General features: G+C 40.3%; 1 protein-coding gene across 1 annotated transcript; it reads right to left on the bottom strand.

The window, feature by feature from the left end:
* Positions 1-2,028: 2,028 nt before the first annotated feature.
* Positions 2,029-24,479, bottom strand: LOC147201213 (sodium-coupled neutral amino acid transporter 3-like). The gene is made up of 17 exons (XM_086117188.1): positions 24,262-24,479; positions 17,265-17,410; positions 17,060-17,080; positions 16,842-16,923; positions 16,641-16,756; positions 13,967-14,040; positions 13,582-13,674; positions 12,284-12,365; positions 8,319-8,401; positions 8,139-8,197; positions 7,569-7,739; positions 7,331-7,410; positions 7,162-7,262; positions 6,568-6,692; positions 6,329-6,473; positions 4,651-4,754; positions 2,029-4,563 (listed from the first exon to the last, which is right to left on the bottom strand). Exons 2-17 carry the CDS (start codon positions 17,366-17,368, stop codon positions 4,459-4,461), a joined length of 1,545 nt encoding a protein of 514 aa, XP_085973314.1. The 5' UTR covers positions 17,369-17,410; positions 24,262-24,479; the 3' UTR covers positions 2,029-4,458.
* Between the last annotated feature and the right edge of the window lie 1,427 nt (positions 24,480-25,906).

Raw genomic sequence — 25,906 nt, 5'->3', positions numbered from 1 at the left:
ATGTCTGATTTGACTCGTTCGTTGGAAGTACATTTCAATAACGTAGCAGCGGTATGAGGTAGGGAAGCACAAATATTTCATTACTGCACTTGGGTAGGTTTTTTCCAGGCAGGTTTGTCCTCGAGTATTTTTCTGACGGAAGACGAGGGCTATTTCAAAGAAAAAACGGGAAGTTCACAAACAGCGGCCTCTAGTGGACAACTATAGATTACCAATCAAGGTTCCTTTTGCCAAAAGACCGATCTCGGTCGTTTCTCAATCAGAAATGCCCACTACAGTACGAATCTCGTATTAATTCCACACTTTGCTTTTACAGCTACAGTATTTTTTTTATTGAACTCGATATTATAGATTAAATGAAGCCACTTATTTATCTTTAGGTTGACAATACAGTATACAGTACATAAATTATTTTTTTGCCAATGAAATGAGTGTTTGTATTCATGTCTAAATTTCCCCATTGTGGGACTAAATGTTACCCTGTCTTAAATAAAGATCAATGTATGCTGAATGTGAGGCAACAGACTCAAAACTCAGTGATGCCGGTAATGCGTTACTCTAAGATGTGGACATTTTCAGTAACGATTGATCTAACGTGTGACTTTTCCCAGTCTAGTCATCAGGCTAGAGTTACTCTTCAAAATCACAAAATGTTACTTTGCAGTCTGTACTTACTTTAACTTGAAGGAGATGCCAGGATTTCAATGAGTAGATGCTTCCACCACCACCACCACCGCAGTGGTTTCAGCAAGTTCGTTCAAGTAACTAAGTAACTTTTGCAAAGTAACTGTGGCAAGACTGGCAAAACTAAATTGAGAACATTGTAATTTAAAAAAAAAATCTAGAATGACTTGAGACCAGCAGTTTCTGTCCAAACATAACATTTTTGTATTGTGCAGCTTTTGTTTTGTACCTCTGAGATATTTTCCATAACTGTCAACTGTAACCCTTTCAGGGAAAGTGGTTACTACAGTGAACAGCTTATCATGTTATTAGGTTGTAGGGTGCATGAAAGGGTTAAAATATTGACTATAATTTTTAATCTGAGTGAGATTAAAAATTACTTTACTTTTTACTTTATTACTGTTCTGATGGGGCGGCCCGGTAGTCCAGTGGTTAGCACGTCGGCTTCACAGTGCAGAGGTACCGGGTTCGATTCCAGCTCCGGCCTCCCTGTGTGGAGTTTGCATGTTCTCCCCGGGCCTGCGTGGGTTTTCTCCGGGTGCTCCGGTTTCCTCCCACATTCCAAAAACATGCATGTCAGGCTGATTGGACGCTCTAAATTCTCCCTAGGTGTGAGTGTGGGCGTGGATGGTTGTTCGTCTCTGTGTGCCCTGCGATTGGCTGGCAACTGATTCAGGGTGTCCCCCGCCTACTGCCCGGAGATGGCTGGGATAGGCTCCAGCACCCCCCGCGACCCTAGTGAGGATCAAGCGGTTCGGAAAATGGATGGATGGATGGATACTGTTCTGATTTTGGGGCAGCCCGGTAGTCCAGTGGTTAGCACGTCGGCTTCACAGTGCAGAGGTACCGGGTTCGATTCCAACTCCGGCCTCCCTGTGTGGAGTTTGCATGTTCTCCCCGGGTGTGGGTTTTCCCCGGGTGCTCCGGTTTCCTCCCACATTCAGAAAACATGCGTGGCAGGCTGTTTGAACACTCTAAATTGTCCCTAGGTGTGAGTGTGAGCGCGGATGGTTGTTCGTCTCTGTGTGCCCTGCGATTGGCTGGCAACCGATTCAGGGTGTCCCCTGCCTACTGCCCAGGTGACAGCTGGGATAGGCTCCAGCACCCCCCGCAACCCTAGTGAGGATCAAGCGGTACGGAAGATGAATGAATGAATGAATGAATGTTCTGATTTTTTGGGGTTCAAGAGTATTGAGTAAATGACAACAAATGAAAATTTATAGTATTAGTAGTGCTGTAATAGTAGTTCCGGTAGTAGTAATTGTCATCATCAACAATGATAAAAAAAGTTGGAGTACAAGACTGAAAAGATGACACAAGCCGTGATGGAAAAAAACAACCCAATTAACCATTATATTTTATTGTCAAACTAAAGCCTGCTATTTACACTTTACAATTTACTTTGGCAAATGCAGTATGCCTCACAAATAGAAAATGTTTACATTTATACACATCATCAATATAAAGCCAAGTCTCAATCCCCAAAAGCTATTCATAAACTATGTGTCACTTCCAGAGACGAGAGTATTGTAACGTCAGCTACAAAAACATATTTAGGAACAGGAATTGCATGTTTGACATTTTCTATTCACTGACCTTGCAGCATTTCTGTGTTCAAAGGTTAAAGGCATTGTTTTTTATTTTTTTTCAAGCGGTAGGTAGTTTGTTGTCGTTTTGGTTTTGTCCCTTCAAATAAAGAACTCTCTTGCACAACACAGGACTGAACTCAAACACTGCAAATACATTGTAAGGGACAGACAATGATTTCCTTGAGTTGCTCAAAATTGCTCTGTGAAAATATCTTCATAGCATGAATCTAAATGGCTAGAGCTAAAAATATTAGATTTGATATACCCGGTACATAAATAAAATCTGGCATCTGAATATAAAGTCCTTTTTGGACACAAGCAGTATATCTTGGGGGGGAAAATAGATCTTTACAAAAATGATATGCATTCATTTACACTTGAAACTATATTGTATGTACTGTTTTCCCATCAAAAAACAAACAAACAAACAAACAAAAAAAGACAACTCCAAACAGCAAAAGCAGTACATAAAGTATATGCATGTTGTTAGCGTTATGTCACCCCAATGATAACATGATCCACAACCCTAAATTAATTACGTTTGACAGGAACAGGTGATAAGATAAGAAAACCTTTATTAGTCTCGCAATGGAGAAATTCCCAATTCCTAGCAGCAAAGTTACGAAAGGAAGAAGTAGAAGAACAAAATATAGGGGCTGCTGGAAAGGCTTCCACTCTATTGTGGAAAGGATTTCACTTCAAGAGACAAGCAATGGAATTTTGATCTTAAAATGTATCTGACACCACTGCATCAACAACAAATCAAGACTATTAGCAGACACGTGCTTGCTTAAGTGATGCTTTTGTCATTCACTCATCCTTCCCTTAAAAAATATCTCTGATTTATCCCTCACATCTGAGAGACCATAATGCTTATTTTAGAGGTCATAAATGGGACTTACTTGTGAATAGTAGGATATTTGAGTCAAAGTTAAGGCCATGACTCAGACCGTCATTACATTTTTTTTGATGGTAGTTGAATTTGTCTTTGAGCTGTAAATGAAACAAGAAAGTGACCTCCCGCAAAAATGAAAAGATTTCTAATCCGCTTATCCTCACGAGGACATCATTAGTATGAACAACTACAATATCTGTTTGTCTGTAGACAGCATAAAAAAAGTACAACCCGTAAAGCAACTACCGTTGAATGGATTAGTTGACTCTGAAAAATTTTGGACATCTTGGGGGGTTTTTTCTTTGCATCTTAGGGTTGTTTGGCATTTTCTTATATCACTCCCACTTAAAAGATTAAACATTTTAAGATTTCACTTTAAACTCAAAATTTGACTCAGGTAATAAAGAATTTTGTCCAGAACTGTCTATGCAGTATAAGGTCACAGGTAGTTGTGGAATCATAGTTGTATAAAGAGTGATGAGCAGTTGTTAAAGTTAAAAAAAAAATTATATATGTACTGTGTGTGTGTGTGTGTGTATATATATATATATATATATAGAGTCAGTTTGACATAAGATTAATCAAAACTAAATCATACATAATGCTTCTGAGCATATAACTTGACGAGTAGTTAAATACAGTTCTTTTGAATTTAAAAAGACAGCAGTTCTATAAAATAGACAGTAGACACTCCTGTTTGAATGTCTTTCCTCGACTTGAGCGTGAGATAATAACTTAGCCATTGCTTTTTTTTTTTAATTAGACACTTTAGAAATGTATACAATGTTTGTTTTTACAGTACTGGCTGCCGTTGTTCGTGGGTAACGTGGCTGGATTAGCGCAAAGATGATCGCAGCATGAGTTAATTCATGAAATTAAAGAGCATTATTTCTGCTCTGGTACACTCACTGGCCACAGTCAAATTAGATCTGTCCGCAAAATATTTGCGTTGGCAAGGATAATAAAAGAGGTGATCATTTAAAAATATGCTTATTATCGTATTTGCGGTTAAGTGCACTGGATCCAACTAGGATGTGTGAAAACTTCTGTTAATGTGACGCATTGTAGTTTTCCTCCCATAGAGTCATAAAATGATCAATGCCGCTTTGATGCCTGCGCATTCTCAGGTGTACCTAATCGAGTGGCCAGTGAATGTATGTGTATAAATAACATTGCAGTAAAACGTTATTTCAGCTCCGTCAATACAAGTGTGACATTTTGCTTGGCATGTTTACGTGCCAGCTCTTAATTCTCGTTGCTCCTCCGTCCCCGAACACACTCACGCAGGTTCTAGTGGCCCCCGCCGGCACTGCCGCTTCCTGACGTCCAGTCGATTATTATGAAGCTGAGACTCATTATCATGAAAGAGACACCCAAGGCGGCAAAGCAGGCGGCCTATAATAAAAAATTTGGGAATGGCATCAATGCATCGCCGGAGGCTTCACACGATCGAGATAGTGGAACAGGTCTAACTGATCTCACCAGGATCTTGGGAAGAGAGCTCATGGGTTCGCTTTCTTTGGGAACAATGCGGATGTAGAAGACAGCGGGGAAGATGAAAATAAGGCAAGGAGCAGACGTAGCACCTGGAAACATGAAGCATAAACGTGTGCAACAAACATTAGCAGCACACTATTTCAGCACTGTAAGCAAGTTCTTAGTTATACTCACACAGTCTCGATATGTGCGCACTAAAAAAATAGCCGGGTTGCTTTGCTAGCCCACTTCCTGGGTAGCTGTCGATTTTCAGCAGATTGGGTTAAAACAAACATTTTTTTGAAGTGGCGAGTAGATCACTTAATGTACAAATTTATAATAATAATAATAATAATACATTTTATTTATAAGCGCCTTTCAAGACACCCAATTTGTTCTTTTGTTTCATGTGTGTTCGCGTAGAAAGTTTTTGGAATAATTGTGAAACATTTTCCACAAAAAGTTGCAAATTATAATCAAGAGAGTGTAAGTGAAAAAAGTGGGACAGATACAAAAACAAGTAGCAAATGAACAACAAGCTGGTTGGATAAGTGTGCACACCCTAAAACTACTGCTCTAATGAAAACCCTCAAGTCTTTTTGGAGTAAAGTCTATAAATTTGGTACATCCTGATACTTTTTGACCACTCTTTTTTTGGGAAAAAGTCTTCCAAATGTGTTGTGAGGACATCAATAGTGGTCTTCAGTGCACGAAAACACAACGCAAATGTTGTCTGTTTTATCGCTGATGACCCGAAAGGGTCAAAGTGCGTTCAAGGTCGTCTCTCTGCCAGTATTGTTGTTGACAGGTAACTTAGCTTCTAAATCTGCTATATGTTTGTACCCCTGCGTGTTTGTCAAGCTGTCGGCTGCCTTGAAAATGTCCTTGGCAGTACAGTATGTAAACACTTTCAACTTTCACCTGGCCAAAGAAAGATGACCGCAATTCCGTGAAATAAGTGGCACAGTAATATTGACTCTATTTGGCTGACTTTTTTTCCTTCCCCCTTTTATCTGTCAACATGCAATGGTCACGTTTTTGATTTCCACGGAGGGGTACTGAACGGGTAGAATAATGTCAAATGTAGGTTCAGACTGTAAACACAGACACAATATGTAAGTCATAATCCTAAATTTGGATACTAATTTAGATACAGCTGTATATTATACATTACAGAGTACCTTTGCAAAGATATTAAAGGGGAAGTCAACCCTCCCCTCCCCTATTTATTTATTTATTTTCCCACAATAATATGTTCTCTGCACTTCACTATTCTAAACACTGCATTTTGATTCATACCGCATTTGTGGAATATGAGTTACCGAGCAAAATCCAACCGGCCATCACAAGCGGCGGCCATTTTGCCATGACCTGTCAACTGAAAATGACATTACAGTTGCTCAGGGCTCAGGTAACGACCAATCATGGCTCACCTGTTTTCTGAAGCTGAGCCATGATTGGTCGTTACCAGTGTGAGTATCTGGTGACCAATCCAGGTTTACCAGAGTCACTTGGGACATGTTAACGCTCACTTGTGAGCCTAATAAAGAAAAGCACTAAAGAAAAGGGAGAGCGATTGTGCAGGTGTACCTAATGTGGCCTGTGAGTATAGAGCTTACACTTAGGTGAAACCTGATATTTATAGTACTGTAGTACGAAATAGCTTTGAATAATATGTACTAACCGATGATTCCGAAGATGCCCAGAATGTTGGGGGCAAAAATGACCAGCATGTTGATAAGCATGAGTAGGACCAGAGCGATGGCGATGTGACGCAGCCAGCTGAAAGCCTTGGTGGGGAACAACATCTGCTGGATGGCTCTGCGCACCTGTGTACACACACACACACGGCAAGACAAAATGAAATTAGCCACATTACTGTGCTGTATGGTAGCCTCCAAGCAGAAGAAAGTGAAAACTTACGGGGAAGAGCACGATGGGGACGGTGAGTGTGACGGCGGTGAGGACAGCCACACGCACGCACAGGATCAAAGTGTCGTAAGGATCAATGCGGCTGTAAGTGTGAAGCAATTCTGGCTCCACGTTGCCTGCAGGAATACATTCAGAAATGTAGTAAATATTCATGTATATTCATATATACACATTTTTTAGATATTAAAAAATGTGTTATTCATCATCTTATATTTACAGTTGATGTAAGTATATAAGTAAAAACCACCAAGTTGAAATGCCAGGTTTCTGTGAAGTATTAAAAAATGTCTTTTGTTATTAAGACCCTATTTTATAGTAACTTGAACTCTCATTTAACATCTGTATCTGTAATAATATGAGGAGATTAAACATTCTTCCATTTTGTTTTATTGTATTAGTATGCTTTCACACTCAAAATGGCCCTCTGTGAGGAACTGTAACTATAACTCACTAATTGTGACCGATGACAAAAATGAGTTTGACATTCTTGTTGTAAAAGTAGCACAGTATACTGTACGTTTTCTGTTAACAACTCCAAAACATTCAATGTGTGGATATGATTTGGAATCACATATGAGGGCTCACCATAGAAGGTTAGGTAGCCAAAGAGAGCTGCCAGAAAGTACATGGTGTACATGACAAAGATGGAGATGTTGGACACCTTCTGCATCTTCTTTTTAGTGGGGCTGCAAAAAAAAAGTGCCGTGTAGTTTGAATTTTAAAATGATTAACATTTTGGAGACAAGCAACTCACTTGCGGAGCTCAGTGTAAATGGGGAGGACCTCAGGGTGGCAAACAAAGGCGAAAGCCAAGATGGGGATGGTGTAGGCTGTCTGGAGAAGCACACAATACATTACACCTACAGGAAGTGAACAAGGAATAATAATATGAATTGTTCATTTCTAAGCTGCTTGATTGAAGTTCTTCCACACTAAACCCATCCAAGAATGACTTCATGAACCTTGCTTCCATCTCGGGTGTGTGGGCTCACCTGTGAGTTGAGGGTGAACATGCGCGGCGCGCAAAGGGCGTCGTCCTCTTCGCGAGTCAGGAGGTGATCGCCAACGTGGTTCGACACGTTCAGGCTGGGGTGGGCCGTGGTGTGGTTGAGCGAGTTGAACTGCTCAAAGTGGCACGGAATTTGGAACTTCTTGTAGATGACCTGTAGGAGAGAAAGGGTATTTGAAAAGGAACTGCTTGGTGAAGACATGAATGGGGCTCATGACAGAAAGAAGTGCTGCGCTACCGAACTTAGCAAAACGCACAAGTACACTGGCAACGATGTTAACAGAACACACAAACGTTACAACCTGAATCACATTGTATGCTTTCCAAGTTAACTTCAAGGACATCCACTTCTATGCCTTTCTGTGACTCTTCCAGTCTCTCTTTATCTCTATTTCAACCATCCGATGACATTTTGCGACAACATTTGAACAGTAACCTGAAGAGGACCGTTTTCAAGACAATTTCTAGCTGAACCAGGAAATGGAGTGTGCCATTCGTGGATCAAACATTTGTTGTGAATTTCCCTTAACCATTCCCTCCTCGGTCAACATACCGCAGTGAGGAAGAACACCATGCAGCTGAGAGAAAATCCGCTGGTATAGCCAAGGTAACCTGAAAGAAGACAGAGTAACAGAGGCGATTGATAGATAGATAGATAGATAGATAGACAGATAGACAGATAGATGAACTTCGAGTCAAACAGTATGTGGAAGGGGATAGCGTGTCCACTTACCCAGCTGCTTCATCAGGGCCAGGGGCAGGATGACACTGGCGGAGACCATGATGACCAGGTAGTTGCCATTCAAGTACCAAAGACTAAAGAACAGGAGGGGGAAAAAAGTGTACCGGTACTTATTTGAGCTGATGGGTTTTGAATATCATGTCAATTGTCATTTTGCTGACCGTGCAAGTGCAACCATATTGATTTATTTGAGTCCCCAACAGTGAAATCCGGCACGTTGAAGTTTTGCCGTGACGATACTATGCAGGCCACGTAGCCCCTAAAACATGCATGACCTTTATTGCATTGGAAATTTCAAGGTTGGCACTGCCCCCCTTTCAATCCTGTGTTGCTGACTCACCACCAACTAAATGTGGACACTGCATGTACCTCCCCCATTCAACAAGCTCTCCATTGATGGCATTCATAAAACATAACACCTGAGGGATATACAATATGTGGAGTAGATAGAAATTCCCAATGCTGATTGACTTATCCTAATTTCAACCATAGGAAATAATGCAGGCATGTGTTCCTCGAGCTGTTACCGCCAGAAACCTTTTATTTTGGGTTGAAGTGCAAATTGTTCCAGTTTTGGGGTATTTGACTGTGGGGGGTCCACCGAAGTAAACCTGTTCGCACAGAATTTTCATCGCCAATGTTGCTTTGTGTCTGTCCGTCATGGCTGACCTGCACTTTTGTGAGATGGACCTACAGTCATTTTTTTCCCATTGTTTTGACACCCCTTCAGAACAGTTTACAGTCAACAGACAATGTGCCGACCCAACGATGTGTTTGATGACTGTGGGAGAAAAAAAATCCTCAACTGGCATGCCAAACCAAACAAATATCATCTCGAGGGGGCAATGACGGTAAAGTGCAAACATCGATCATTGGCATCCGTGTAGCAGGACGAGTGCTCCAAGTGTGTAAGTGTGTGTGTGTATATGTGTGTGTGTGTGTGTGTGTGTGTGTGTGTGTGTGTGTGTGTGTGTGTGTGTCTTTTTGAAGTCCAACAATTGCAGGTCATGTCATCTTTTAAAACCCTCCCAGCAGGTCATTGCGGCTCAGTTTTCACATCAAACTTGACAGATCAAAAGAACAAGACAATTCCTGCAGGTTGTTCGAAAAATATATGCCAGAACAAATTTATTTGATGGAATTATAACCTCATATCAAGTTTTGTTTTGGTGTGATGATAAGAAAGCTGACGATGTTTCTCTTTCTCTGTAATATTGGATCAACAATGCTGTGAGACTACGCAAGTCATCCGTGCATGCAGCAACGTGATCTCCCGTGTTCATGTCTGTGTTGATGTTCCTGTGTGTGTATATGTGACCTCACCTAAGGAAAACTGGGCAGACACTTCTTAGAATCAGTCATCGGTTTATATTTGAACTGTCTTCTTGCATGCAAGTTTTTATTAAATTGGAGCTCTCATTATCCTCAAAGTACTTGTTCTGTTTCTTTTTCCAGAAAGAGTTAGCATTTTTTCTTTGACATGGTTACAGTATGCTGCAAAAATTTGGCAGATGATGGACCACCATGTGTGATGTTGGCATTGACCCGCACTAGCAACTACAGGCTGCAAAGACATTGTTGACATTCTGTTATTTTAGATGACATATCTGGTTAACTTCTTTTTACACTTCTACAATTCAAATTGAGATGAGGTGCAGTTTTGGCCATTTTTTTTCTGACTTACACGTCATTACTTATCATTAAAATCAGGATTGTTGTGATGTATTAATATGACCGAACCTTGAGTCCTTCTGTATTTCTAAATCGAATTCAGTCATTCTGCCTCATTTTAAATCAGAAAATCAAATATATAATCACATGTTAATGAAACTATTTCGATAGAAGTTTTAATACTGTTTTTCAGTATTTAGATGGAGACATTAATATCATGTAACGTAACGTCAGCTCATTTTCCAAAGTTTGCATCATCACACTGTCGTCGTGTATAAAGAACAGCCGAACAGTTTAAAACCTAACCATGTACGTAACTTTCAAACGTAGGCGCGCCTTCCTTCTCGTATTTTGTAACGTAGCTCTCATACTGACAAGAACCCCGGTTGCGTGTTCTTACATTTCACTTTTGAAATGGGCCTTTATGTAACCAAGTGAAATGTGACACTTTGTTTGCTTCCGAGCCAGAAGAGTCAATTGAAAGTTCACACCCCTGATTTCAACTTCCCCTTGTGTGGCCAATCACATAAAAATGCACTTTATTTTTACCTCGAATAGTGTGTTCGCATCTCATACTGCTATATATACATTTATATCATAATATTTTAATTACTTCTGAAGTGGAAGGCGTCATTTTGTTCGTCAGCCTCAAGTCATCGGCATCTATTTTAAGAACCGCGGGCTGGAAATTAAAAAAAAAAAACACAACTCCCTCCGCCCCTCATTCCACTCTGGCTGCTCGATGCCATGGATTGGAGCAGCGGGAGGCACGCCAGGCGGACATGAACCTTCGATGAGGGGCGGCGCAGAGCTGACATGTCCTCGCGCTCGGAATGAAGACCTCGTGTTACCATCTGCTGCTGTCACTTGTTTGTGTGTATCTGGTGAAAGCTCATTCAACTCAACTCAGTGAACTTGACATGTTCACCTACAGTGAACCCTGCAGTGAAAAAAATGTAAGCATAAAATGCAGAGAGAATGTGAATTGTAGAGTCAGTGTGTGAGACGTTTGCTTTCAAGAGGGGATTGGTAGGTTGGGGAGGTTATTCGGTCAATTCAAACGATGGCAAGTCACGATTGTCTGAGCATGAGCTGTGGTCAACAGCAGCTCCTATGTGAGTGCGCTCAACGTGTGTTTACTGTTCGATCAAAGTTCAATAAAAAGCTGAAAAGGGCAATCTGCGACTTTGGACCTCCTTTCCCATAGGAGGGCATCGCTCGTGTACTGTTAAAATCCATTATAAAAATAAATAAAGTCTCCACCGATTTCCTTGGTCAACAGCAGAGAAAATTAATGATGAATTAGAGGGGGGGATTTGCAATTTAATTTGTTGTTGTTGTAAACTGCTGCTGGCCTCATTTGGCACAGAAAAACAATTTTGTTGAAAGTTTTAAATTTGATTTCGTCAAGTAGTTGCATGAAATAAAATCATCTGGATCAGGATTTTTTTTCTGTACCATAGATTATACATCTACTTATTAATCATCTGAATCTGGACACATTTTTGAGTAGAATAGACATCGACTTGAAAAAAAAAAGAACTGGGTCAAGATGATTTCATTTTGTGCAACCACTTCACAAAATAAAATTGAGTAAACTCAACACACCATTTTTTTTTCAATTTGTGCGTCTTATTTGAAATTCAAGAAACCACTGCACATGTAACACTTATTTAGGGGGTATTCGTGGACACGGTGTCGCAAAAAGTACAACTTCAAATCAATAAGATTTCATAGAACAAGAAGACTTCATTACAAATAAGGTGCTTTTCTGTGATGTAGCAGGTTAGCGCTTGACGACAGGGGAGAGTATGGTATGAAAGAACGCGACACCATCCACCACCTCTCTCAGCCAACATAAATAACCATATTTTTGCACTGTGTAAGTGTAATTAGGAGGTGTCCCAACACTTGTGTCTGTCTTGTACATCCTTACTTCTCATTCTGTGGTACTGTTGCTTTAAGTATACACGGGAAGTGAAGGATGGGAGTGGTCCGAAGCTATGTGGCAGCAGTCCTTTTGGAGCATGTTTGTTTTTACATTGGAAGAGGCAGAAGGAACCCAGAGCAAATGCTGTGCGGTCTGATGCAAAGCAACTTAGGCATGACTGAAAGTTGACCTTGCAGCTAACACCAAATGAGCTGACAGCAAGACGAGCCCCACCCCCATGCTCGTTCAATTACAAGCTTCCATTCTCATCACACCCCTCCAGTGCCAGCTGATCGGCCCTTGACTAGGCAAGCTGTGAAGTCACAAGTGGTGGGCTGTAAATGCTGCTACTCACTCTGCGTTAGGGTCAGCCTTCAAGAATGCTTGGATGACCAGAGGTAACTCGGACTTCACAATGTACAAGTAGCTGGACATGGCTGCAACAGAGAGAAAATATCCAACCGTGAGTGCGCCTCGTTGTAATAACTGGCACACTCTTAATGTGAAATCTGTGACGGTAGATATTAGGGTCAATGATGCTATTGCATCATTCCAAAAGCCCCATTCCATTTTAAATCAGGTCCACTAACCATTTCAGTTATCAAGAGTCTGATATTTATTATATTCATCTCGCATTTAAGGTTTCACACGTATTTAAAGTTTTTATTTATAATCTTCTTTAATAATTGGATTTGCATTTCTCAAAAATAATACAGCACAAAGTTATCCCACCGCAGCTTTGTGTAATGCTGTTTTCCTTGACATTCCAAAACAGGCCCCTGATGACTAAAGAATATAAAGTGAAAGCGGTTTCAACTCTTGAGCTTTGAGAGCGATATTATCCACCTGCACTGCGAAAAACTGTCCTAACAGTTTTGTAGCGTTCATCTTAATTTGAGCAGATTATAGCCCTCCGCAACAGGCATGAGCATCTCTAACACTGTGGGTGATGTGATATCCATCCATCTATCGAGCTATTCATTTATCCATCCATCCGCCGCCAAGGGACAATTTAGACGAGAGCAATGGTTCTTAACCTGGGTTCGACCGAACCCCAGGGGTTCGGTGGATCGGTCTCAGGGGATCGACGGAGCCTCTGCCAGGGAGGGTAAGGCACATCCGACTCAACATGTCAATTAGTTATGACACGCCCGCTTGACCTTCACTGCCTGGTTCATTTTGTGCACAATTAAAAAAACGTAAGTCTTGAAATTTGATTTAGGTTTTTTTCCTTTTTTTAATGAATGCATTTTGTTCTGTCTTGAATTTGTAAAAAAAAAAAAAAAATCCGATTTTTATTTTTCACTAATCAAGGGTTCGGTTAATGTACATATGAACTGGTTGGGTTCGGTACCTCGAACAAGGTTAAGAACCACTGGACTAGAGTGTTCCATTAACCTGCCATGCATGTTTTGGGAATGCGGGAGGATACCTGAGTACTCAGAGAAAACCCACACAGGCAAACATACAAATTCAACACAGGAAGGCCGGAGTCGGAATCAAACCCTGCACCTCTGCACAGTGAGGCGTACGTGATAACCAGTCTACCACCATACCGCCCGTAATGGGATATGTGCCTCAAAAAAATGCTAATGATGTAATTAATTGACAATTAATCCAAAGCTACGCCCAGTGTGATATGATATGACTCACCTCCTATGTTCTGCAGAGTGATTGCAATACCAGCAGCCATTTTGCCAGGAGTGCCAAAGGCCCTGAAGCCCAGTTGTTCGTAAGCCCGAATTCCTGAAACCAAAAAATTGTCACTTGATATCTCAGAGACACTGCCTACAATTCGTGGACCATTTCTCCTACAAGTGGTCTTGGGTAAACATGATGGTCTTTGTCATACCCAACTTTCTAAAAAAACCACTACAGTATAAGCATTCTCCTTCTTATAAGCTTCTGAGGGTATAATAAAAGTGAAAGAACCAACATCTGAAAAATTCTATAAATAACTGTTTAACATTCTTCAGAGGTAAGAGAAATGATCATTTGAATATTCAATGATGTAAACAACCGGCTAAAATATTCTTACCCACGATGCCAGAGGATTTGAGAAGCAGATGAATGGAATAAGATGACAAGGCAGCCACTGCAGTTAGAAGAAACCTGCAATATGATGCAATTAAGTTACATATTCTGTCCATGTCCATTTCAGTTATTCATATACTGGTTGGAAAGCAGATTCACATTCTAAGGATAGTGTCCGACTACTTTTGTCCAGCGTTACCAGTTCTTTCCATGCCATGTTAGAGAAGTGCTGCTGTTCAACTTCCCATTTTTGTTCAGCTGCTGTTAGTTTGCTATGATTCTCAGCTGGTATTGATGAGCTTTTTTTTATTTATTTATTTTTTGGATCATTTGTGATTGTTGACATGCATTTGAGTCCAACTGTTTGTGACGTTTGAAAAAAAATGGGCATTGAGTAAAACTTTGGACTGCCATGTTCGCTTCTCAGGTTAGCCTCTAGCTAGCTAGCTAGCTGCCACCGTCATATGTTTGGCACTTGGAATCAAATAGTAGAATGTTTTGACATTTCAGATTACATTAGTGGTTCGTTTATTGTTCTACCTGACTGTGAATTTGATTGTGAGTGTTGGTGGGTGGTGAAGGTTAAATTAGCCTGCGCGGGCCATGCACAAGCGCCATCGATTTGCAGTCTGGTCGCGGAGAGGAAAACATCTCCTGCTCTGGCTGAAGTCTCAAAAACAAAAAGCGAACAGAAAAATGCTGGTAGTCATTCAAGGGCTTGGAAAATACAGTCTTAGAAAATTGGCAACACTGACTAGCTGCTCATTCCATTTGATGGCCTATAGCTGCTGGGTAGAGAAACAGAAACATTCCTGTGTATCATTTGTGTATTATGATAAAACCACATCAGAGAACTTTACTAAATCAGCAGAGAACTGTTTTAAATTGTTAAATAATAATAATAGTAATATGTCTTCTTGAAAGAAAAAGTGAGGTACACATTTGCGACTAAAGATCAAAACATTTTGTTGTTTTCAAAATATTAGATGGTTAATTTCTGCTCGTGATGTTAAGCTGTTAATGTATAAATAAAAAAATATTATTATCATGGGGACAGTTGGACTCGGGAAGGAATTATTCTAAACAGAGGTTCCCTAAACCTGAGCCGGAGAGAGACACATTGGTTACAATTGCCAGCATCTCAGAAGAGATCATGTCCTATAATAAACCCACCTATATGCATGCTCTCTCACAGACTCCAGAAAGGCCACAGCCCCAAAAATAGTCCAACCTGCAGCCCGAATGTGGCATCTGGATTTGCTCACTTATGTCCTCTTACCATGTGCACAGTGCAGCTGTCAGGCGTGGCCTTGGTAGCCGCTGGTCATTTAGTCTGCCTGCCTGTTTGTTTGAATGCAGGGTGCATGTACCAAGTGGCAGGAGTGGGATAGATAAAAAGTCTAATGTCTGCCTTAGCCGGGTGAGCTACCGGACACAACTGCAAGCTTATAAACACAACTGCAAGCTTGCCTAACCTCTCTTTGGATGTATAATAATCAACCTGTATGGAATCTTTACTACCTCAATGTTTGGCCTCAAACTTAACATTCCACGCCTCACCTGAGACAAGCCAATGGGATAGAACTAACAGAGTTCGGCATTCTCTGAGTGCTCTTGTTGTGTTTATACGACAGATTTTTGGCTGATCTCTTGTACTGAGTCTCATTAGACCCTGCGGGTGTGCCTAATGAAGTGTAGGTAGGTAATGTGAGTCAAGCAGCAACAACTGTCCATTGAGAAAACACGCAGACACCAAACATGTAAATGCTGGCGCTTTCTCAGGGTTTAGCTTCTATCTGACATGAGTCAGAGCTTACAAGGCCTTCACCCACCCTGAAATACTGACTGGACTTAAGGGCTTGGGAAAGGGGATTTGATGTGGGTGGACCCTCTGACCAAATAGGAATGGAGAACGGTGTGTTCACTCGCTTGTTTATGATGACAAACGGCATTTCCATTCATGTATGGGGCTCTATAGCCTTGAATCGTATTTAATATTACTGCTTTTGTTGTACTGTAACAAAACTATATGATGCTGTAACTACCCATTCAACATACAGTGAATGGGTAGTTACAAAAAACACTGGTCAACAATTTTTTTGCCAATTCTCTCAATCAGTGATACAAGTAAACTTTTCTAGATGAAGTCTTTGTGCTGATTCCAAATATGTCCCAGTTTTTTCTATAGCTTATCCGGTTTTAATAACAATAATAATAATAATGATAATATAATAAAATACCATAGCAGTACAATGCATGGTACAAGCCGTATGCTCAAGCTTTTATAGATCACATTTATAAAATATCTCAAAAACCTGATGAGCTAGATAACAAGGGACATTATTGAAAACAGCATTAAAAATATGCAAAGGAACACATTCCTATCAAGCCATCACTGATGAAAATTTGCTCTTGACCAGTGTAGTTTATCACCGTGTGTCATGCAAAACAACTTTTTCCACATGACTTCTTGAGAGTATCCGCAACCATTAAACTGGTTGTCTGTATGCTATTTTCTGGAGTCCTTTCTCACCATTAAGATGAATTGTCAACTAATTTTGCCTGCAATGGCTAGCTGAAGTTAGCCTGGCAGGTTTAGAGAACATCGATTTTTCTTGATTTTTGTCAAGATGAAATGAATCCTAAATAGGGCACTGAATATCTTTGGTACTACTCACAAGAAGAGGAGTATGCCAGTGTTGGCCATGGCATAAGCCAGTCCCAGAATTCCACTTCCCATAATGGCATTACCCAGGTTGAAGACGGACATACCAAAGGAGGTTTTCCCTTCAAACTGATACAACAAACAAGCAAAAAAAATATATATAAAACAATAACAAATGAATAAACTCGGAATGTAGTCGTTTGGGTTTTCTCACATCTGTGAATCGGACTGGTTTCTTTCCATCCGCACCGGGCAAAAATTCCTCATTCTCCATTCCTCCATCGGTGTCATCGAATCTAATGTGAGAGGTGAAGGCAATTATTTAGAGTGAATGTGAAACGCTTATTTCATTCCCAACATAGTTCAAAGCTTATGGTTCATTCAAGCCAACAACAGTAAATTAAATTGAAATTCAGTATAAACCTGTCATACCTGTCTGTTTGAGTGCCATTTCTGTGCAAGGATCCACCCATTGATGCAATAAAATAAACATGCAATAATGGAAAACAAAAGCAAACAGGCATTAGGTCAACACTCACCCAACCTGTTATGAAGCTCATCAGCAATGACAAATTCTTGCAACAAATACGCTTGGGACTGCACTTGGACATGCTTGTGAAGTACAAGAAACACTCACTGATCGTCATCGAGCGACGTCTTCATTGGTACGTCAACATCATCGCCGAGGTTGTAACTTTTGCCATTGGATAAGATGTTCATCTCGGACTGAGCTTGATCCATCGTGAAAGGTGGATTATATTCGTTGTCAGCAAAATTCAGTGTCTCTAATGGAGAAGGAAACACATGTTACACATTAAGCAAAGTGGACAATGGACAAATAAAATGGATGGACTATTCAATTAACGCCCTACTTTGTAATATGAACCCAAAAATCTGCAAGTAATGCCTACTCTCAAAAGGTTTATAATTGTTTAGATGCCACAATGTGGCAGCAAAGCGCCAATGTCAAAATGAAACTCCCCAACTCATTTCAAATACATCCTAGATCCCAAATTGCCACCAGATGCCGCAAAATTAATTCTTACATTACTTTGGCCAGAGCTCAAAAAGAGTGAAAGGTGAGGTTTTCAGTGAGTAATAGGAGCGATGATCCCTCACAAAATATGCAAATATGTGAAAGCCGAATTCTGAACATGCAGCCTGTACTGTATTTTGCTGTGTGAATGAAACATAGGTGAAGTGTACTTTCTTTGACTTCATTTAAAGACAGACATGTTTAACATTGGCAAGAAATGTCCAACACAAAGTAAGCGAAGCCTACTGATGCTTTTATTCATCACATATTGTCAGCATGATACCATAATTGGCCATGTCATTTTTGAAAGTTGTTCTTAGAACAAGAAATTCAGCAAACAAGCGGAATCCAGTGGCCTCGATTAAAATTTTGCGGCTTACCATTACCAAGATAATGAGGCAAAAAAAAAAAAATCACCCAGTTTTTCAGCACTTAAATATTATTTTATTTGCTCTAAGCTATAATGACTTTAGTGGTTATGCGATTGGACTAATGATATATCGCATGCATGGAAAAACTCAACTTACATTGACGAAGAGCTCAATTGCATTTGGGTCTGCAGGAGTGAGTGATTTAATTCCAACATAGGGCGGCGCTCATCATTTTGCCCGTCCAAAATATCAATTGAACGATACATATATTTTTATGGTTGTAGTTTCAATGCAGTGATGCACCGTATCACACTTAGAGCTGTGTCTGATCATTTGTTTCGGTTGTATTATTTGTCTCTGCGGTTCAATGGGCTAAAAATACAAAATACCATGAGGAACCTTTCGCTTAAAAATTGAAGGCAAAATGTTTCCTGTGATTTAGTAGCTCGCTCTTTGCAGAATATCGCAGCTCGGCCAGGCAAACAAATCACACCGTCTCAGGTCAAGGCCTGGGGGTGGGGGTTACTCTTGTGTTTTGAGAGTCGACACTAGTTTCACACGCTGGAGCAACGGCCGGTGCAACAGATAATAAATGGTTTAACAATACTACTAAGAATAAAACGACTCAAAACAGCAACTCTCAAATGGCTTGCAACATCGCTTGGACAAGTAAGCTAATATCACAATCCCTTATAAACTTAGTGCTCATTTTTACATGAACCTGATTGGGACATGCAATGGAACCTCGATAGTCGAAATCCTCAATGAGGAACCAATTTACAGGTATAACTGGAAATAGCCATTGAACCAGAAACAGTAGCTTCAATACAAAAATGGCCGACTTCTTGTGAATGTTATAGCTCATATAAACTTGAGCGCTAACCCAGTGATGTGTGGTGTTTTAGGAGTGATTTGCCCTCCCAGACCTGCTCGGATCTTGCAGTGAATCATAAATATTAAACCTGTTCAATATTCAAAATGGAAAATCTTTGTGTGCGTGATCAGCATCAAGTTGGGCAGAGCAACTCTCCGTGACTGTGACGTGAAACATGACGATAGGCAAATAGGAAGTGACCAGTGGCTGGAATTCGGTTCAGGTTTAAAACCAAATTTTAAAAAAACAAAAAAACATGATCATATAAATGTAACTTGTTTGACTTTAGGATTTTTGGAAAAGTGTAGTTAAACATTAATTTTAAAATCTCTCATGTAACCATTGTGGAGAGCAAATAAGTAAATTTACTCAAGACATAGTCCAAACACCTTGGGCATACAGAGTACTATTTCAAGCATAACTTGTAGGATTGCTTGTAGAAAGTAAAAAGGTTTTTTTTTTTTGCTTTTCGCTTACTATGACAATGTGGGATTTTTTTTCTTGTTATCCGAAAATTATCCAAAAATGACTTAGAGGCAATTATGCAATAAGACTATTTTTGGATTATCAAAATCCCCAAAACAGAAGTTTAGCACCTTTTATTAATTCCACCAATTTTGTAGGATGTATGTAGTTCAATTGATTCTTTAATCATTTATATTGAAATTAATATGTACATGAATATGTATCTTCTGAATTCCCCTGATATAGAAGCGCAATTCTAACTCTTAAGGTTAGCCACCTTTAAGAGGCAAGAACAGATTCGTATCAGGCTAAAAGTGGGACTGCTTCATGAAGTCATGCAATGTAACTGTCTTAAAAACATTGACAGTGTCTTACGCTGAGACAATGTGTGCACTGTTAATAAGACAAGGTACAAAAGATAAACAAATTTCCTTTTTTTTGGACAGTGATATATTGTTATTGTCATTACTTTTATAAAAATGTTATCACTTTTGGTGAAATTTGGCTACACAAAAGGATCTTTTATCACGGCAAGTGTTGCACCCCAAGTGAAGTTAGTCTTTTGTTCTTTTCATAATCTGTATAGCTTCATGCAAGCTTATCATCGACTCTTTGCTTTTTCCCCAAGAAAGTGCTGAGCATCTGTTCATGACTAATACAGCTCATCTCTACCTCAATTTGACCCATCCATCCATTATGCAAGCCGCTTATCCTCACAAGGGTCGCGTGGTGTGCCTGAGCCCATCCTAACTGTCTACGGGCAATAGGTGGGGTAAACCTTGAACTGGTTGCCAGCCACTCGCAGGGCACAAATGGACGAACAACCATTCGCGCTCACGCTCACACCTATGGACAATTTAGAGTGTTCCATTAACCTGCCATGCATGTTTTTGGGATGTGTGACGGAACCAGAGTACCCGGAGAAAACCTAAGCAGGCACGGGGAGAACATACAAACTCCAAAGTCAAACTTTTGACCTGAGGAATGGTATGTACTTACAACTATTTTGCCATTTTTTCATCAAATTTATTGATTGTCAATTAATATAATAGATCAATAAAAATCAATAAAAAAAGTATAGATCATATACTCTGATTATACATAGACAAACAAAGATGCACTGAACTGACATTTCAAACAAACTCATTTCTATGACTTCAAGGAAGTGCCAAAATTACAAATACCAAATTGTACATTTCCATTTCTTTTTTCCACATTAAAAAAAAAAAAAAATCGAGAACAAGCAAATATTTTCCCTTCTATCCAAAGTCCATTGCCAGTAGCCTCTTCCCAAAAGAGGTTAGTGGATGTGGGTCCAACGTCATGCCTGTTGACAAAACCACCACGAGACGTTTGTTTTTGGCCTCCAGTAGCAGTCCACATATATATATATATATACACACATATTGAAGCTAAAAACAGCTTCCACTCTTCTGAAGAGACTCTTACAAGATGTTGCCATGGCTGTGCAAATGTTTATATTCTTCTAATGAGATGATGTGGCTCGCTACCAATCTGCTTTCAAGCCTAGCATGTCTTGATGCAGTGTTTCCCAACATTTATTTAGCCAAGGCGGCCATTTTACATTCGGAAAATGTAAAGGCACAACACCAAACAAAAATGTCACAAGAAAAAGAAATTCTGAAATTATGATAATATTGCCTCAATTTACCAACAAATTAACTGATATTCTCACAAGACGTCATAATTTATTCTTGTTGTATGAATGGCAACAGTTGGTTACATAGGTTTCATGTACCGACTGCCGTCTACTCAACTCAACTCAACTGTATTTATAGAGCAATTTCAAACAGCCATCGCTGCATACAAAGTGCTGTACATGGAGCAATTTAACATATACAATAAACAGTAAAACAAATCGTAATAAAGACGGTAGAAAGCACCAAACAGTAAAACCAAGAACAAATCTAAGTCATGCTGAGTCGAATGCCAAAGAATATAAGTGAGTTTTGAGGAGGGTTTTGAAGATGGGCAGCCAGGAGGCTTGCCGAATGTTCAGTGGGAGGTCATTATAGAGAGAGGGACCAGCAACAGAAAAGGCTCGATCCCCTCTGAGCCTCAGTTTAGTTCTTGGTACTTCTAATAATGTCTGGTCCGCAGATCTGAGGCACCGGGCAGGTGTGTAGGGGCGGATGAGCTCAGAGAGGTAAGGTGGCGTGAGATCATTTAGAGATCTGAAAACAAATAAGAGGATCTTGAAAATAACTCTAAAATGTATGGGGAGCCAGTGAAGGGATGCCAGAGTAGGAGTTATGTGCTCCCTCTTACGAGTACAGTAAATATTCCCATCCCCGGAATTCTATGGAAAGGAATGTCCTTCACCCGGAATAAAAACTTATGCATTAACATTTTGACTACGATATTACGTGTTACCGGAACTTGCGTAAGCGGAAATTCCACTACCCGTAACCCGGATGGAGGTGTAATGCCGCGGGAGCTTAAATACACGTAACGCCCACCCGATGCGACGGAAAATACACAACGCCGAAACAAGTTTTCACTTCGCGTTTTTCGATCATCAGATTCTAAACGACGATGTGTAAGTGAGTTTTTATTGCGTGCGTTTTACTGTAATTGTGAATGATTTTAATTTTATTCACTTACGACCTGGAGAACGCGGCACGAGCTTAAAAGCAGCACCCACTCGACATGACCGAAGAAACGTGTTCGCTTCGCCGTTTTCATTCATCAGATTCGAAACGAAGACGTGTAAGCGACTTTTTATTGGCGTGCGTTTTACTGTAATTGCGAAAGATTTTAACTTTATTCACTTACGTCGTGTAGATCATGGCATCGAAACGTAGAAGAACTGTAATGACTGTAGTGGAGCGAGTGAAATGCATCCGTTTGAGCGAGGCTGGACACAAAGTTAAAAAGATCCAGCAGACACTTGGAGTCTGAAAGACGCAAATCTACGAAACATTAAAAAACAAGGCATTGATTCAACTCCTGATGACAAGCCACCATCCAGCAAGGAAGCAATGCAAATGGCAACAAAAATCCTTCAGTATGCACAAGAATTACCAGACATCGGTGATCAACGGGACAGTTACTTGCAACTAGCAAGAAAACTGTATGACACGCAGGCAAACATTGTCATAAACCAAAGAATGCATCCAACAAAACAATCCAAAATATACATTTTTTTCCCCAAGACAGAAAAAAATAAACATTAAAATACTGTACGTATTTTACTGTTGTGATTTTTTTGGGATACACCTGTATTGCAGTTTTTTGTTATATAAACAGTTTTTGGACAGTATATTTTTGTATTTTATTGATTGTGTTGTTACACGTGCATTTTGTCAACATACTTGCAGGTTCATAAAGGACATGTACCATGCTCATTTCCCAAATGAGGAATTTCTGTTTTCAGGACAAATTGGACAGCGCAAACACGAGTCCGTACTAGAGAATATTTACTGTACCAGTCAAGAGGCGAGCAGCGGCATTCTGGACCAACTGAAGGCGCTTAATGGAGGACTGACTGACTCCAAAGTAAAGGGCATTGCAGTAATCGAGCCGGGATGTGACAAAGGCATGAATTACTGTCTCAAAGTGTTCATGAGAGAGGAGAGGTTTTATTTTGGCCAGCTGTCTAAGGTGAAAGAAGCTGGATTTAACAACGGCACCAATTTGCCGATCAAGTTTGAAATCACTGTCCAGTTTAAGGCCCAAGTTTGAGACTGTTGACTTAAGATAAGGAGACAGGGGGACCAAGTCTACAGGATGGGATGTACAAGGGCCACTGGGACCAAACAGTATCACCTCTGTCTTCTTTTCATTGAATTGAAAGACATTTTGTGTCATCCAGGTTTTGATTTCTTCCAGGCAGGATAGAAGTGGCCTTAATGAGAAGGTGTCTTTTTTGCTCAGTGGGACATAGATCCGGCAGTCATCTGCATAGCAATGGAAGGGAATACCATGGTTCCTTAAGATGGAACCCAATGGGAGCAGATACAGCGAGAACATAAGAGGCCCCAGAATTGAGCCCTGTGGAACACCACATGACAGATGTCTAATGGAAGAGTATTTGAATGTTCTACCTGTCACTGGCATGAATGAAAAGAGAGACATTAGTTGGAGAAAACGAAAAATAATTTTCGGACCAATTATGTGAAAGTGGCTCTCGATCGCACAGCTGACCCCCTGCCGGATGAAAAAAAAAACCCACCTGCGCAACGTTTGCTTGAACTGGTGAGAACCTGCAGAGTTCGCTGACCGCAGCCGGGCTTATCTGCCAACTAGGACCCAACAGGAAAAAATCCATGCAACAGGTTGTTGGTGTTTAGATGGTGGGGCCAAAGTCAAAAACGATGCCCCGCCATGACCCAAAAAAGGGGTTTGATCAATTTGGATTTTTTTTTTTTTTAGGAGGATCCCAATTCTGTGTTTTGCTCGAAATAGATCACAGACCCGAATGAGAATAAAGCATTTCAGATAACAGATGGATGAATGAAATAACTTTTGATCATTTAATACAAGCAATAATAAAGACATTAAATACAGGCGGAATATTTAACTGTTTATATTACTTTGTTCTTTTCTGTTTGTTCAACTTAACCACAGAGAGTATATTCGGCAAAAAAAAATTGACTTTTTTGGGAGGGTCAATTATTTTTGTCTTGTGTTGTAATGTGCTACTGTGAATAAAATGTTTAATCGGCAAAAAAAATGGCCCCAACAGAACCCTTTTTTTTTTTTTTTTTTTTAATCAGCTAACTAGTCCCTTCAACCAGATCAATCCAGTGCGGCGCACCAATGGGGCAATTAAAACATAATAAACCGTAATATTATAGAAAGAAAGAAAGAAAGAAAGAAAGAAAGAAAGAAAGAAAGAAAGAAAGAAAAAGGAAACATGCCTTACCAAAAAAGATTCAAATGTGAAAATTGGCAGGATTAATTCCTCAGGCGCGTGACGGAGAGAAACTTGTCCTCCTCAGTGTCGATATTAATATGCGTTTGGGAGTTTTACGCACAATCAGAGGGTCGCTCGCCTCGGTAGCGGCGAGCAATACTTGTCGAGAAATGGTCGGCATTGTGAAGCACGTTGCAGCCCAAACTGTGGGGGTTGCAGAAGGTCCGCCTCCTTTGGTTGCGCTCTCCAATCCCCCCTGCAAACCACTCACCCACCCACTCACACTCACGCCACCCACTCACACACACGAGCGCTTCTCACACAAGCACCGCCGCCTCCTCTTGTGGCTCAAGTGGAAAACCATTTACGCACAGAGAGGCCTGTGCGTAAAGCACGACGCTCGTGTTTCTGCTCAGCGTCACGGTAAAAATTCATCATTCCTAAAAGACATTATCGTTACCCCAGCCTCGTCGTGTAAATCATGCTGGTCTGGTCTCAACATTGAGGCGCAGCAGCTTGTTAAGTGGAGTCCAGCGTTACATTTCCGGCTCACGTCTTCCAAGCACGCGAAAACAATGAACGGTCATTTCCGCCACGAGAGGTCTTAAGGGAAGCTAATAATAATCTATAAAATACACCCAGTGACCATTACATAAGGTACACCCGCATGTTTTAATCCAATTGACTCCGTTTTTTATGGCTGTGTTTTACAAGGTTTATTGAGACACGTGTTTTTACGTGAGAAAGATCTCACCCACACCGCCAGACAAAATTGTCACGAAATGCATACATAAGTCACAAAAAGTTAGGGATATTGGGCCTTTGGGTGAAATTTCAAGAACATAAAATAGACGATAACCTTTACAAGTGAACTTAGTTTGACTCTCTCTAAATGTTTGAATGCACTACCTCAATTGGACAACTTTCTGTTTTCTAGCAACACTCATAAAACCGCTGGTGTCGTGTATCTCCTGTAATATTCAATTAGGCTGAGCGCTCCCAATTCAATCAAGACATAAAGCGTCGTCTTTATCTTAATTCATTAAAAATCGGTGAACTCAGAGCCAGCCACTCAACAATGTTCCATTTTTCCGTCGTCTTACGTCACCACGTCAGGACGTAACCTACTCAATACATGACAGCTGGGTTAAAACTAACACACATTAGCAGTCGCGCCGAGTCGCCGACGCGAAAGCTGGAACCAAAGTGCGTGGTTTAACATTCTAGTCGGACCCTTTAGTGCGCTGCGCCACTTAAAAATGAGCGGGAAAAATGAGAAGCAGTCCGCAGAGAAGGAAATTACCACGACACGAGTGCTATTTGCGCGTGTTTGTGTGTGCGTGTGTGTGTGCGTGCGTGTGTGTAACTTTTTTAGTCTCCCTTTTTATTTTAATTTTTATTTAACAGGATCAATATATAAGACATTGCCTTTTAAAATTTGGATAATTATATGCATGTAAAACATCTAGCTTCAGTGTATTTGCAATTTTTGTCCCAGGCAGTCTGGTACCATATCATCCCCTGGCTTGAATATTCTCAACAGATGGACACGGCGTATTGTTACGCTTGCAGACATTTTAGCCCTCCTAATACTGTTTTTTTTTCATCACTGTAATCTTATGACTACAATTTCAAAGTCTGAAGAAAAAAAAAA

This window comes from Hippocampus guttulatus, chromosome 8 (genome assembly GCF_054856545.1).
Source record: "Hippocampus guttulatus isolate MCC_2025c chromosome 8, RoL_Hgut_1.0, whole genome shotgun sequence".
NCBI classification, from domain to species: Eukaryota; Metazoa; Chordata; class Actinopteri; order Syngnathiformes; family Syngnathidae; genus Hippocampus; species Hippocampus guttulatus.
This window is presented reverse-complemented; position numbering and strand designations above follow the sequence as displayed.